We start from the raw sequence: 16,708 nt of genomic DNA on the forward strand, positions 1-16,708 counted from the left end.
TACTCACGGTAAAACCGAGTCTCGCGGCTCGATGTAAATGGGTTTCTCCGATACTTTTGTTAATAAACCAACTTTTTATTTCTTTTTGAATGTCATGAACGGACTCTGGACTAGGTTTAGGTGCAGCTCTACGTATCTTTGGAGCATTATCTTCGCGTCTTATAATCTTCTTCTTCTTCCTGATGTAATCAAAACCAGAACTAAATTTTCTCCTGCCAAAGAGACGTTTCAAGCGCCTTTTAGTATTGCTCTCGGTTGCACACGGTGAAGTAGTTCCTTCTTTGCTATTATCTTTTTCATCGGTTGTAGAGCTAATGTCTTTTTTCAATTTATTAGTCATGTCTTTTCTTCGTTTATGAGCAAAACTTTTCATTAAACTGTTTCTTTTCTTCAAACGCATGAGTCTTCCTTTAGCATCATTTGTTTTCAAAGACTTTGTGCTCCTCAATCCATCTCTAATTGAACTAGATCGCCGCTTCATCTTGTCCTTTACTTTCTTCGGTTTCATATTGTTCTTAGTATCTGGTTCTTTTTTTATTACGACACTTGGTTGTTCTTCCTCCTTTTCAAGGGCCAATTCTTCCCTACATGATGAAGGAGGAGCTGAAGCTGGTCTATCATCACCAAAAATTTCTTTAATAGTAGCACGTTGCTTCAATACTCTACTCTCAGTTCGTGTCCTTGACTTCAAAACAACCGGAGCAAATTCTTCCGTAGCACCGATAAGCCCATCAGTCTCTTTAATAAATGCTGTCCTAAACATAGTGACAGTTTCTTTTCTGAAAGCACCTAAGTAGAAAATATCCTCCATAAATTTTTCTTTCTTTGCGCTCAAATTACCCTTATTTCCATTTTTCAAAAGTCCTAAGCTTGGAGTTGGTAAAAGTTCTGCAGCATTGGAAGATTTTGCCATAACTTTCGGTGTTTTGTCATCTTTATCCTTATTCTTTTTTTTAGATTCTTCTCTTTTACCACATTTTTGTATTAGAACGTCGACTATAGAGCTCCTGTTTTTATTAGCTTTCGTCGCAGAAAAGACTGTTGACGTTGAGGCTTCTGAATCATAATGTAATTTATTAAAAGCTGAACAGCTTGAATTAGAATCGAGGTCACTATCCAAGTTAAGTTTATCTGGTCTTCTATATAATTCATCAGTCGCGGCGGAGGGCGCCGATGATGGGGCTGGAGAAAGAGGAACGGGATCTAAATCAGGGAGAGACGTAGAACCACGTTGAAATTGTGACATACATCCTTTAGCAAACGGTCCACCAGAGCGCCCTCTTGGTATAGCAATGAGTCTCGTAGGCATGCGAAGAGATCTCTTATATCTATATAATTCTTCCTCCCAACCTGGATGAAAATCAGAACCGTCACCAAAACCTGGCTTACGCATTGGTGAACTATGGGCACTAGAACTATCGAACCTTTTGGTAGGTGTAGATTTAACACATAATTTTTGTGTAGCTGTGCTTGTTTTACCCTCATCAGTGTTACCATTTTTTCGGACTCTTAGTCTGTTAGCTACACTTAAAGTATCGTCACTATCCGAGCTAAAATCGTCGCAAACTTTTATTTTCTTCGTATTTTCGGAAGATTTCCCTTTGTATTTTGTTTGACGTGTTTTCTTAGCTTTACTTACTTTTTCTTCTTTTGGCGAGGTATCTATTGAATTTCGTGAACTTGTCATTTGATCGTCACAGCACTCTAGTTTGACATATGCAGATTTTTCAGACAAGTCTTTTAATAATTGATAATTTAAGTTATCATTTTGTTCCTGTTGTTTTTGTTTGAATATTTTGCTCTTAATAAGAGGTTCATCGTCATCAGTAGACTCTAACTCCTCTTTAATTACGGTCTTCATTACTACTTCATCTTCTGCTTCTTTTTTTACTAAGACGCTATTCGTAGAACAAGTGCCATTATTCAGAAATTTATTTTTAGTTTTTTGATTAGATCTTGACTTAAGTGGCTTATCATTGTCTTTATCGTTCTTTTTCAAATTTTTGCTTTTTTCTGGCTTACTCTTTTGTTTGTTTTTTATTGAAGAGTCATTTTTATTTGACTGTTCATTTTCTAGCTTCAGTTCCTCTTCATCCACTGGTTCTTTTTTAATTTGAATGACAGTTGATTCTGTGAAGGAGGGTCTTGTTTCAGATGGATAGAGAGATGAAACAATAGACTCATCGTCTTCTAGATGATCTGTTTTATTTTCACTCTGAGATTCTAAGGTACTATTACGTTTCCTTATTACCTTTTTCTTGTGACAGCCAACTTTTAATTGTTCCATAAAATTATCGCAAGCATTAGCCCAATCTATATCTACTTCTTCTACAGGAATATTTGCTTTTGCTTGAAATAAACCAGAGTTTATAATTGGTTCATTAGTTTCAGATTTGATATGTAGCATAGCATCTTTTTCAATTTCATCAATATTCATAGGCTCAGATTTCACTTCTGGAGCTGAGTCACTTGGCTTTTCATTTTTAATAACAGATTCCAATCGTAAGTTATCTTCCCGTATTTGGTTAAAAAGGTGTTGTTTTTGTGATTTGGGCAAAGGCTTACATTTTTCATGTTTGGATAGTAACAAATCTTCTTTCATTTCAATTTTTGAAGCACTGTCGTGACTTGGAGGCATAACTTTAAGTTCTGCTTTAGTCCTTATTCTAGCGACATCACTCTCCGGTGAATGCGTTTTTGCATCACGACTTTCAAACCGTTGATAGTCTGAATCTCTTGGCAATGAATCCACTGCTTTAGGCATTTTTATGTGATAGTCTAAACTAGCACTTGACTGGCATGGATTACTTAAATGACTTGAGTTCGTTGCTATATCGCCATCAACTTCTTTAGTCAAATCAGTAACTTCTATTACTGAATCGTCAACATCGTCAATAACAATGAGATCAGGAATGCCTTTTGTTGATTTACATGTTTCTGAGACTCCCGTTTGTTTGGTTTCTAAACTATTTCTTAATATGCTCAAGACTTTCTTTTTATCTGGAGGATGTACATTATTATGATTTACGTGGGGGTGGAAATCTCTATGCGTTTGGCTGGGAATCTTCTGAATAATATGACGATTATTTGGCATCCTTTCGTGATACTGCGTATGGTAATCATTAGCCTCATGCGTATGGTAATCATTAGGATAGTGATGAACAGAATGATGTTCACGGTACACATTGGAAGTTATTGATCTTTTATGATCACTTTGATATGCTTCAAATTTTTTATGACTAGTATAGCTGTACACTGGTCGACTCATAAGTTCGTGCTGTTCGCGAGCTGATTGGCTCATTCGCTCCATACGATCAGACTGAGGCCAAGCCTCATATCGTACGATTTTTTCGGGAATGTTAGTAACAATAGGTCCAGATGGTCTTTTTCTTTCTTCTATGATCAAATGTCTATCATCACGTATACGACTCTCGTTATATCGATCCTCGCTATTGGGCCTCGTTAGATCTATGCGTGGAACATAATCTGGTCTATTTATTGAACCGTTATATTTAATACGTTCAGCGTATACTTGGTGGCGAGGTTCCACGGGGTAAGCTGGCTGAGGCGAATCATTTGCACCGTTGTAACGCATTTGAGGAGGAACATTTGGCAGTGAATTATATCCCTGACTTGATGTTCTTTCCCTATATTGAGCAAAATCAGGTGAAAAATCTACTTTATGTGATGCTATATAACCGATTGAACCATTTCTTGTACTTGATGTTGGTCTACTTTGCAAAGCAAGATTATCATTTTTCAACGATATCGAATCAATTGCATCGTCTTGTGTGGTCGAAGAATCCGCCGAATTTTTTACAGTTTTTACCGATAAATCTAAAGGTGATTCTCGTTTCTGTTTAGTTTGGTTCATTTGATTTACTATAGATGTAACTGACACTGTCATTCGCGCCTGTTGACTAGGATAACCAGGTTTAGCGGTAGAACGGGATGGAGATATTTGTACATGATTAGATGTTGCAAAATCATAATTCGTCTTTGGAGCCACTGCGCTGCGATATGAAGATCTAGATTGCACCGTCGAGTTATTTTGAACGGCTGGAATATTTCCATTCTGTGCATATCTGACTGACGAAGCAGAGGACGTCGATGCTGCAGCATAAGGATAGTTACTTCTCTCCACAGATCTATTTTTTCCTATATAATCAATGCGCGGCGGGAGTCTAGCAATTTCATGACTTTGCATTTGTGATGTTCCCTGAACTCGATCATGAGGACGAATAGCGTAATGTGGGCTGACCACGTCCACGGGTGTATGTTTATATTGTACTTGGTGATGTGATTCAACTCTATTATTTGGAATATGTTGTGGCCCTGCAGACGTGGGTCGATATCCAGGGTACACTTGTTGTGGATCATATTTTCGTTGCGGCAAAACCGCTTGCCTTTCATATTGTGATGATGGTCGAACACATGATGCGGATTCTCGTCGTTGTGGTAAGGATGAATATACTTGCGCCGCCCGACTTTCCAACGGAGTAAGTCTTTTTGTAGATGGTAAATGTGGATGATGAATCGGTGGTACCCTGTCGTTATGAGGAGTTGCGACTTGTGTTGGTACATTATAACGCTGTACTTGTAGATGATGTGCAGAAGATTCAGTCAAACGACTGACGGCATGCTGCGGCGTTTTATTTGATATCCTTGCATATGTTTGAGGACTTTGGCGGGGGGCTGTAGCCTGAGGGACGACGATTGGTGGCCCATGTGAATTTCTTCCACTCTCAACTACACTTGACTCGTACTGATAGCGCGTGTAAGTTTCTGAAGGATGCGAGATAGAATGGTGGTCTGCAGGCCGACTATTCGCAAATTCGGCTGGTCTACCAATGGGAGTTTGTACCCTGTGGTTAGACGCTCGATATTGAGTGGATGGATCTGCTTGTTCTGCTGCCGGCGTGGACAAGTGAGACACGGCGGAAGGTGGACGAACTGGGGACGGACTTGGCACCGCCGAAGCCGGTGCTGGTGATGCTAAGGTATGAGTTGAAGGCTTCCGTATAATATGAGAAGGTGGTGACAATCCCCCGACGTTCTCCTCCTCATCCTCTATCTCGTTTCGCTCTCGGCGTTTTTCTGCTGCTTCACGCATAACTGTAGCTTTGTGAATGATATGTGGTTCTGGTTCAAGTGGCTCCGAGGGTGGTCGTGGGGGCACAGCAATTACCGTAGGCGCTGGCGTTAATGGCGGTGCAGCGGCAGCGGAAGGTGGCCGTGAACTTGGGGTTGGAGCCCCCGAAAGCGCAGGGGTTCCTTCCTCAGTTGAAGCTCCCGAAGGCCACATTTGTTGACCGGTACTCTCTTGTGCCGGCTTTGGTAATCCCATGAAGTATTGGCGCACTGTCCCTTCCAGCACATTGTTAAAACTGACATCCATACTATGCAGCCCCCGGTCCTGAATCCACCACCTGGAAATAATAATGAGGTTTTGAATAAATTTCATTTAAAATATTAACACGATTTTCTTCCACTTAACATTTATCATAAAATCATATAAGAATGCAACCTGCAAACCTAAAGATGAAACTTATTTAAAAATTGCATATGTTTTACCATTAGCACCAAATATTTGATTGCACATCCATATTCAATTGATTAAATTACGATTTACTACGTTTTCATTGAAAAAAATATGTATTCACTCTTGAAGGTTCATTACGAGGACATTAACCGCTCGTTGCCCTTGAGCGGTTCTCGCCCTCTCAAAAAAATTCACACACGCGCACACCACAAACATACCATGAACACAGACACTTACTATACCAAGGCATGCAATAAACATACGATAAATCATATTGATTGAACACAAACGGTTTATTTCTGATGGCTATTAAAATGAATAAATAACATTTACCAATTTAAATTTTAAAATTTAAATTAACTAAGGTTAATAAAAAAATCTTTAAAATTTGTAAATTAAAGTATTATAAATCGTATACATACTATTAACTTTATATAGGGGCTAGGGGATAATCCTAAAATTTATTGTTTTAATATAGTTTCCCCCGCGTCGTAATCAAACATGAACCGGAAAACTACTGACAAATATTTATGCATTGGAGTTGAATGACCTCATTTAGAGAATAAATAATGTAGAAATAAACATTTTACATGCTGGTACTGACACAGTAAATATCAAAAGTAATGAAGGGACACACATTAATTCGTTTCATTTTCTTACTAATGGTTTTAAACTAAAAAATTATCTTCTGCAAAGACCACTCCTAAAACAACACGATCCTTAAACTCGATGTGTGTATGATACACAAGCACGATATATTAACTATGACAACAAAAATAGCATTACCTGAACAAATACAAAGCGGGAGTAATGATTCATTTTATAGAGACAAATATGAAATGTCAAAATCATGTTATTACAGGCCGTCGCGTCGGCAGATAACATTGAAACAGCGATACCCAGATCAAACCGCGAGAAAGGCGGTCGCCCTGACTACCGAAATCGATTGCGTGCCCTGACGCTACCTACACACATATATGATTATAGCTCACCCTGTATAATGTACTCGTGTACCCGTACATATAAAACATATTAAAGTCCTTTAATAAACTCCTTATAATTAACAGCCATGTCAAGTATCTAACATGTTCCACGCCTATAAGAACTGCTTAACGTTTAAGTTATGTGAGTTATTTGCAGATACGACTCTTCAATAAACCAGAGTATTGAACTTAATAGTATAAACAGTCGGCCAGTGACGTAGCGTATAATATTGTTTAGTATTTACAAGACGCATTACCGCCAATTGACGAACGTAACTTGTTTGACGTAAATTGTTTAAGAGTACTAGATACATGTTTTAACATATTAAAATATGTGTTAATTAAGAAGCAAACAAAATCCACATCATAGTGTTGTTTTGTTAGTTAGGACGAAAAAATAGTGATATATTAACGAGTAACAAATATGTAGACATAGACATAATTTTTTATCATGAATACCGATAACTACTAAGTTTTTATTAAAAGGAATAGTGCAGTTCAAATATATATGTACAGCATACAAATACGATTTTTTAAAATAACACAACTACATCTTAAGTCTTTCATGTCCTGTTTACCGGCACGTTACAGTTGTTAATTAATAAACAAAATTCCAATTAGAGAGAAATTAAAATTAGTATAAAATCGAAAACATGTCAAGTTTGAAAATAAATAAATAAAAATTTTAACAAAGAGACCTTTCTTAAATAACTGCTTAAAATTCTGCTCTCCTTACCATGGTACGACGCTTGTGACATTCCCTTGCCAACAAAAATATAATCATCAAAATTGTTTACAAAGGACGTCGAATTGAGCAACCTTCTCCTTTTTAAATGGTTTAAAAAAGTCCAAAATAAAATGGTTAAAATTTTGTAAGGAGGTCTATTTACACACGCTCGAAAATATATTGCTAAAACTGGTTACCTCACTGTATAGTGCACCCATACAACGTAATAAACACAAGAAATTCCAATATGCAGTTATAAGGTTTTTGGTAACTTGTAGACGATATCATATTCACCACTCTCGACGAGGAAATTATATGGACCTTTGTCCCGAATGATTTTTTGTCAGTAGGTAATTTTTTACTTATGCAATATATATTTTTCATAATCGCTTTATTGTGAGTAAGTCAATTTATAATTAATATATTAAAGCAAGGAGAATAAGTAACTAACCTAGTTTATATTTTTGTTTTTGTCTGAAATTAAATATTTACGTTCTGTAACATTGTTTTTTTTATCTTGCCTGATATAAAGTTACTCTACACCCTACGAAAAACAAACATTAAATGTCACAAAGATAAAAAATGTACTTAGGTTTAAACAATAAACTTTCTCTCTAAGGATGATAGTTTTGTTTTGTACTAGTTTTTTTCTGCGACTTTTTCTGCTTGAATTTTTGAGTTGGCCTGTGAGAGTTATGTATAAACTATAAAGTGTATTAGAGCTCAAACATGCTTAGCAACTGAACTACACGTTATTTGTCGATAAATTATAGCCTAATCTTATTCTGATATCTAAGCTATATTACAGTGAAGTTTAATTAAAATCTGTTAAGTAGTTTTTGCATGACACACGATCCCACAACCCTATATCCTCACAAACTTTGCATCTTGTTGATTCTTAAGACCTCACAACTGGTTGTTTCTTACGACTTTGCCAGTGTAAAAATTGGTTGGTTGCGCATAAAAATTATTGTTACAATGATATGTCTCCCAGTTCAAACATAAACTTAGTGGCCCCTCATTCTTCTTAACATGCATTATTAAGAAAAAAGAGTTTTTTTTTTTCGACATACCTTAAATCACCAGAACCGGAAAGAAATATGATATTGGTTTCATAGATATACCTAATACAAATTAAAATGGCTTCTGGTCTTTATAACTTTTATTGCTCGCAAATGTTAGGGCAAAATTATGTAATACCTTGTATATGTACAACAAAATTAATGGATAATTTGCGGTAATTATATGTAAGAAGAAAGTGGCTTATATTAATAATTGTTTATGTATACAGACACGTGAAAAATATAGCTTATTTATTCACGTGTATATTAACTTATACATATTACTGTTTCTATCATCCACGTGTCTCACTAATATTTATCGTCACAATATTAAAAATAACTACTTGACATTTTTGTTTTGAAATGAATTCTACGATTTAAAAAAAATTATAACAAGACTATTCGATTATTATAATTTTTTATCAAGTTTATATGAATAAATGATTAATAGAAAATCTTAAAAACGGATGATTTTTAAGATTTTTATTAATCATCACGTAGTCTATCTGTAGATAAAACTAACAACGCGATCACGGTTGCTGCAAGGTAACCGAAACGTCGGGAGTATGTAGTTAAAACAATTAAAAACAAAATATACGTTTCGTTTAAAAAAATACTCGCGAAATTCTTAGATCTCGTTGCATATGTGTAGATGTATGTTTCTAAGAGAAAAACCTCTCTGTACTAACAGAGTAACATTAAGTATGCTTTAATATATATTTGTATACAACAATATATTAACCTTGTGATGCCAGTTATCCTCCTTGATGAGAATGAAGGTTCCTACTTCCACTCATCTCTCCCGTCTTCTTTCTTGTGTTATCTGTAACAAACATTAATAAACATTAATTTAATGTGACGAGGTGTGTACGAAGTCATAGCAGACGGCAATGTTACGTTTAATTCAAATAGATTGATGTGTTTCTAATAAAATATACACCACAGTAATATATAATATATAACCTTTGACTGTTTTTAATTAAGCAACCATCTTTCGCTTTACTTATTAACTAAAGAATTGTAAACATTTAAAAGGCAGATATTTTGTCGAACGCTTTTTGTTTTACCGAAAATGCCTTTTAATTTATATGTTTAATATATATATTTATTATTTCTCCCATACAAATCTTTCTTATTATAAAATCATTACGTTAACTTATTAACTTTCAAGAGTATACTGTTGGAAGTTTTAAAACAATTAACGAATAAAGCAATTTTACTTGTATATATAAACAGTAAATAAAATGTATGTACATATTTTCTGTTTCCATTAATATCAAATGTATCAACATTTATACCCGACGTGTGGACATTGACCCAGATATGTCTATGGATTCAAGAAATCGCGTGGACCGAGTTTTAAAACCGTTTTGTTCAACCGGACCCGTGTGCTCGAATAACAGTTTGAATTTTGCATTTACTGTATTATATATAACATTCAACATACTTTTTAAATTAATATCAGAAATAATGAAAACTCGTCGATGATTAATTTTAAATAAATTATATTTTATAACATCTTTTATTTATAATGTCGATTTATTTGGGTGTTTCACACAAACATAATGTTTCATTGTGTGCGTGTTCTATTAATACGCGTTACAGCTGTGCCAGGTCATTCCCCCGCGAAACAAGGTGAATCGTAAAACAGTTTTTTTTTGTTTGTCTTAAAGAAATGCGACTGCATTCCAATAAGCGTATTATATACATTATTTATAACTACTGGCTTTAAATTTCTGTTATATGAGATATCATTTTAATTATATTAAAAAACCCATTTTTAAGTATATGTTTTTTATTATTTTTAGTGACACGTCGTTAAAAAAGCTCGCAACTCAATGATCTCCTTGTAAGATATGTTCCATTGATATCTTTTTATTTCTATAATAGCGCCGCAATCGAGGCGTTTGCGCCAGTGCTATAAAAAATATTATTTTATTTATTTACATTAGAAACCATAAAAATTAAAAATTAATTTACTTATAACTAATAAGTACTACAATTTTTTTATTAACATATTATAGGTTATACACAGTATAGGTTAATTATAGGTAAAAAAATCAGTTCCATCACAACTTCCGATATAAATACTCTTTCGTAGCCAAAAAACCCAGACAATTATAAATACAAATAGATCGCAGGAACACTATGAAATAAATTATTTGGCTGTGATTTCGATCCGACGGTGGACGCTCGAGAGATTTACGATAACAACTACTTATAGGAGAAAATTATATTATTAAAAATATAGTTAACGATCACACTTCGTATATATAATATATGTGTATGTTTATGTATGTATATATAGAATGATGTGTAAAGCTTTTAAGAAATTTATTGTGGAATGTAAATATTTGCTAGCGACACAGTTTCAAATGGTTTGCGAAACAATTTCATAGCACATTAATCTTAGCGCCCTTGTGCGTTAATTTTATTATAATTTAACCCGCTGTGTAAACGTGGGGTTCAAACGAAGGTAGCGTCCGATTGAGGCTCGTTTTAAGGTTTAGGGTGAATTGAATATATTTAAAGTAATTTATTTCAAGTTGTTTGTAGCACAACCTTGATTTTATTATAGAGTCATATTATATAATAATCATTCAATTTTGATATACGTGTTTTTCTTCACACAGTTATTAATAAATATTTATATTGATAATTTTATCATTTTCATGGCAAAATTAATGAAATTAATAGCGGCCTGTTTGTTATTCTGTTCATCCACATTCATTGAGCTCTTAAAGTGTCATTTTCACATTTTGAAAACATCTTTTTTGAAAACCACATACAATTTGCAGAATTTGGTTTAACCGTTTCTCATTAAAACTCGTTTATATAGACGTATATTTCAGAAACTTAACCTTCTTTTTGCTTAGCCGCAGTCGGGTAAAAAAATAGCCTTGACGTCATAAAGAATACTAAAGGCCAATTAAATTATCGGTGGGCACTTCCTGATAAGTCTCAAATATATAATTTAACATTCATATTAAACATACATATCTTTAAAATTAACAAGTTACCTGCTTTAATATATGTGAAGTACGTTCTATGACTGTTTACATTTGATAGATTTATTTAAGAATAGGATTTATTAGGAGACGTACATAAACTAACAAAAAAAAAAATTTTCTTAATCTTTAATTGCTAAATATTTATTTAAAGTTGATGACTGATGTACAAGGAATTATTTATTTTAATTAATAAATACATATTTAGTACCCACATGTTCTTGTTTTAACCGGTTGGCAGTTGAAATAATAATAACCGTTGGCTTTATCATATAATACCTATGAATATACGATAATGTTTTTAGTTAATGAATTACATTTAAAATTATATAAATTACTTCGTACCCTTAATTATCGTAATCATTATCCAACTAATTTGAAAAGAAACAAAGTAATTAATGCGTGATTCATACTAGCGTAGAAACTAACGCCATCTATATTTTGCATGTGGAACTAAGCAAGAATGGCTGTAAGCGATAAAATGTGTTTAACAATAATTAATAAAAATCTATGAAGATGTAATATGAGGAATGCAATCCGTGATGTAAGGTAGCGGTGATGCTCGTCCACGCCAGTGGCACACATATCGCTAGTTCTATTTTTCGAACTATCGCTCTCTATAATTAGATCCGCATTGTTTATGACCGCCTTACAGAGTACAGACTCAGTACTTCCTGTAGCATCATTGATAACGCTGTTGTCTTTTGGCAAATAGATATGTCGAATTCCGTCGTGTTTTGTGTAGATTGTGCGGCTTTCAGATAAATTTCTTTGATAATAAAAAATAAACAGTGTTACTGACCTTACCAGTACGACTTTATCTTTATAATAATAATTCATTATACATGTAGTTCGTAATACGGAGTCGAGATTTTAATTTCAGTTCTATATAAAAGTTATACTTATTTTATTAGCACAATTATACTTCAGTGTTACCAATGCCATACCAATACTTGGCGTTAGTTATAAGATGTCATGAAAGTTTCGTGTTCGCTTTATTGAAAGTCATTTTATATTCGAGATATACTTGATACTTATCGATAAAATTTCACCGACATGTAGGCCGGTGAACAGCTTTACCGTGTTGTAAAGTACTAATTTAATAATGCCAGAGATTATATTTGAAAAACAGAAGAACGAATTGTAATTGCATCTTCTCAACATTTATATTTCAAGTTAGTAAAGAAACAACCGTGAAGGTATTTAGCAATAGCACACAGATGTAATTTTTAGTGTATATTTCAATCAGAAATTATTTAAATCACAAAAACGAGACGACATTCGACTATCTGTTAACAAATTCGAACATTTCAAATAATATTTAAAAAGCATTTAAACGTCATAAATTTTCGTAGAGGCCAGCATTAAGGACTCGACATCTGTCTAAACGCAAATAGGTCGAGATAAAATACCTGATTCTATATTAAGAGACAACTAGCTCTATTCGTTTGGAATTCATCCAACGTATATAATAACATTGTGTTTGTGACCGTTCTTATGTTTACATTGTGGATTGTAATAAAAAATATATTTGTATAAAATTTATTGACCAACAATTGCCAAAGCGGTGGCAATAGACAATTTCATTTCGCGCCATTTTATAAACGTGCTAAATGCTACGTCATTTAGTGAGTTCTTTTTTATGTTGGCAAGATTGTTGCAATCTCAAGTCATGTTGAATCCAAGTTCTAAAACTTCCTCTTCCTCCGTTCACAGTGCCGCGGATGAGAGCACGCCCGTTAGCCGTGAGGTTGGCTTGTGACACGCAACGGAGTCGTTTTCCTTCTACAGTTTGTGTGTCAGTAGGTCAATAGCTGGTTACTTTGGAATAATTTTGAAGCAATACAGAAACCGGTTGCCGTGTTACATTCATTCTAACACAAATTAACGTCGAAAGCGAAATGTTATCAAGGTTTTTGATGAAAGATTTTTATTGCCGACATAACTGACCTTCAAAAGATATTTAAAGTATTGTCGATGCGCTATTTGAATTATACAAAAAACTGTTGTATAGCAAATAGTTTTGTGAGTCACTTGGTAATTTTTATTAGGGTCATATTCAAATATATTGTAAGTTGTCACATAGGGGATCGAAAAGTTCATGTTTATGTACAGCTTATGAATTAAACATTGAATTGTTATTTCCGCTGTCCGTCTGTCTCTATTACGCAAATTTATATTAAAATTGCTATGTCAGATAGTAAGAGCGAGCGTTGTGCAAACCGCTCGATCAGTAGTGGGTTAGCGGGCCAATGTCACCGCTCTCCGCGCGAAATGTTAAATTTGTTAATCTTTTTATTTGAGTTATAAACTACATTACATGGGTTTAAAGGCAACAATCCAGATGATTAATTTGCAATGAATAAAGATAAACACGATTAATGTTACAGGAAAATTCCTACCCAGAAATCGTTAAAGATATTGTTTTAATGAATAATTAGTAATCACATTTTTCGAATTCGTTGTCATCACGTATCTATAAATAAATAAATTAAGATACTACTAACTTTTAAGTAAACTGAAAGTTCAATTCAATTCAAAGTGATTATTTAGACGTATGATCATATTGAATTGTCATGAAATTTTTTATAAAGATTTAAATGGAATCACGAGAGGCCTACAAACTTAGCAAAATAAGTCCGTGAGACGTTATAAAAAAGCCGTACAGAAATGTGTGCTGACGCGGAAGTGTCGGTGAAAGTGCGCGAGCGCGGTGAAAGCGCATTTACCTAATACCAACACCGTTACATCAGCCAGTGTTGTGAAAGTCAATGTTACTAGTAGCGGTACACGTCCACATATTGTGCTTAATATATTACGAAATACATCGAAATCATCGTAGGGACATGTTTTATTGAAACATTTAAAAATTATCAATGTGTTTTAAAAAAAAATTGTAGTGTAATTCATTTACGCAAAGAGCTTAGAGCGGTTCAAAGTTGACATTTTATATTTTTTTAGTGATGACGAGTATAGCTAGGTTACTCTTCCTGGAAGTAATATCGGCATCTTTCGTATAGCTGACAAGAGACTGCCGCTTAATACGAGTTCTTATAAAGATAATTAAATCACTACTTGTTATTAAATTCCTTTATATATATTAAGGTACGTGGGTAGTTTCTAAGTATTTGTAATTTAGCACTATATGTCTAGAATGTCGAACTTACTACACTATACTATGTGAATGTGTATAATAATGGTAAAAGATTAGCAATTAATAAACAAAAACATAAAGAGACATTTTCACTTACACTTTTTAAAGTTAAAAGATTTTTTATTCTAAAGATTTGAAAGAAATATGAGGGGACTTAGACGAATAATATTTTTTTTTTGAGGTCCAAAATTTTTCCACTTTTCTATTTGTCATGTCAATGGAATTCATTATTTCTTCACAAATATCAAGCTAAGACGATTATTAGACAATTTTTAATGGAGTACAAAATGTAATAAATTTAATTATTGAAAGTTGTTAAATAATTTCTCAACACTGTATTTAGAACTTATCATATAAAATACATTGTGTTAAAATATTATTCCATTAAAAACAATTTTTTATGGTTTCAAAACACATGCCATACATAAGATGACAGTTTCGAAGCAAGTGTTAGATTTTTTAAGTCATATAAGGCCCAGTTTCACCAATCAATGTTAAATAAATAATGTCTTGTTAAGGCGTTTGATGAACTGTTAGATGTATCGAGCGTCTCACAACGCACTAATATCTGTTTAAATGTCTTAACAAGGCATTATATTCCTGCTCTAGAGGTCCGTCAAATGCCTAACGGACTGTTAATAGTATTGTGAAAACTCAAATGTCCAGTCCCATCCCTAAGTTTTTGTAGCCATAGTAACAGCATCTGTTTTGTCATTTTTCATTATTTAATTGCATTTATAAAAAGGGGATTTAAAATTTCTTTTTTATATGAGGAAAAATTTTGCCCCCGGCTTTTCTATGACATTGCAAATTAGGTACACTTTTCATTACTTATAGCGAACACAATTTATGCCAATACATTGACAACACGATTTTGACAGGTTACACCTAGTAAACTGAAAAGAAAGATTTTTGCGTACCAAATCTATGCAATCAATGATAAATAAAATTTGGTCGCATTAGCTAACACGTTACTTATCGATGGATATATACGATCAAGGGATAAAGTGGTGCATCCTAGCAAACATGTATTAAAGGCTATAACTTCAATTTGGTCGTCTTATAACAAGAACGAATAATTTGGCTCCTCATTTTACGTGTCATTTAATAATTTCTTGTTAATTATTTTCGTGGGACGTAAATATTTTGACAGACAATTATATTTTTGAAGGTTCGTTAATAAATGCCTCGTTAAGATTTAACAAACAGAGTTTTGTAAAACTGGGCCTAAATGTGTTATAATAATTTTTGTCACATAATTTGGCTCAAAATTGTAAGTGAGTTATACGAAGGGTTGTAACAATAGGAGCGAACATTCTGTTATTATATCATAAGGATTCCCATAGGTTGTGTGGCTGTGTTAGCTTTCATAAGTATTCCTATCCGGCATGTATTATTCAATTGTGTTCACGGCCTACATAACTTATATAAATGAATGTTTATAAATATATATTACGTAATGACTGTTTGTTCATATCTACATAACGACGGTACCGAACATATAAAACATATATAAAAATATATATAATCACTTAATAATATATAAATAATAATATTATAATACATTTAGTTATTTTATCACACTATCTAGGACGTTCTGGTGTGTTGATACCGTCTTCGTGCCATCGTTATGACTGAATATATCAAAGCGACTGATAAGGCACGTTTTGTGATTAAATTCATTTTTTTAATATGCCAACACGTGATCTTCGTCACTGATAACGTATATATATAAAATGTATATAATATTTATAAGACACGTTCCTTTATTATAAACTCATCATAAAAGAACAATACTTTGATATTTTTAAAATTTTATTTAACAAAGTAGTTCTTGTCTGCGAATGCGTCTGCGTGGATTTCAGAACTAGGCTCATAGAGTGTATATTGTCATACTACAATAAACACGGTATTAAACAAGTAGCCACATCTATACTCTGTGTCACGTGACAGCATACACAATACAACTATTATGCCGTGGTCGTGAGCATTAAATAGATAATTTATAACCTATGTGTTATTCCGAATTCTAGCTTAACTACTGTAACTTTTTTATCAAAATTAGTTCAGTGAAAGAAGAACAAACATCCCTACATCATCTAAAACTTTTGCATTTGTAATTATTATTACTACATATTTAATTGAGGTTATTATATTTAAAGTAATAATATTTTCAGATCATGGGGTCAGTAACGGTGTCAATGCGTCTTAAGGGAAGTATATATTTTTCTGG

At 33.5% G+C, this 16,708-nt stretch overlaps 1 protein-coding gene across 2 annotated transcripts in view; it reads right to left on the minus strand.

Moving 5' to 3' along the window:
- The window catches only part of LOC116767096 (uncharacterized), a 36,252-nt gene that overhangs the window by 3,112 nt on the left and 16,432 nt on the right, over positions 1-16,708 (minus strand). For both annotated transcript variants that reach the window (XM_032657270.2, XM_032657271.2), the window contains exons 3-4: positions 9,056-9,136; positions 8-5,429 (exon numbers count right to left, since the gene is read on the minus strand). In XM_032657270.2, coding sequence (XP_032513161.2) covers positions 8-5,398 — 5,391 coding nt within the window. In that variant the 5' untranslated portion in view covers positions 5,399-5,429; positions 9,056-9,136. The remainder of the gene's footprint in view (positions 1-7; positions 5,430-9,055; positions 9,137-16,708) is intronic.

The sequence above is a fragment of the Danaus plexippus genome, chromosome 10, assembly GCF_018135715.1.
Source record: "Danaus plexippus chromosome 10, MEX_DaPlex, whole genome shotgun sequence".
NCBI classification, from domain to species: Eukaryota; Metazoa; Arthropoda; class Insecta; order Lepidoptera; family Nymphalidae; genus Danaus; species Danaus plexippus.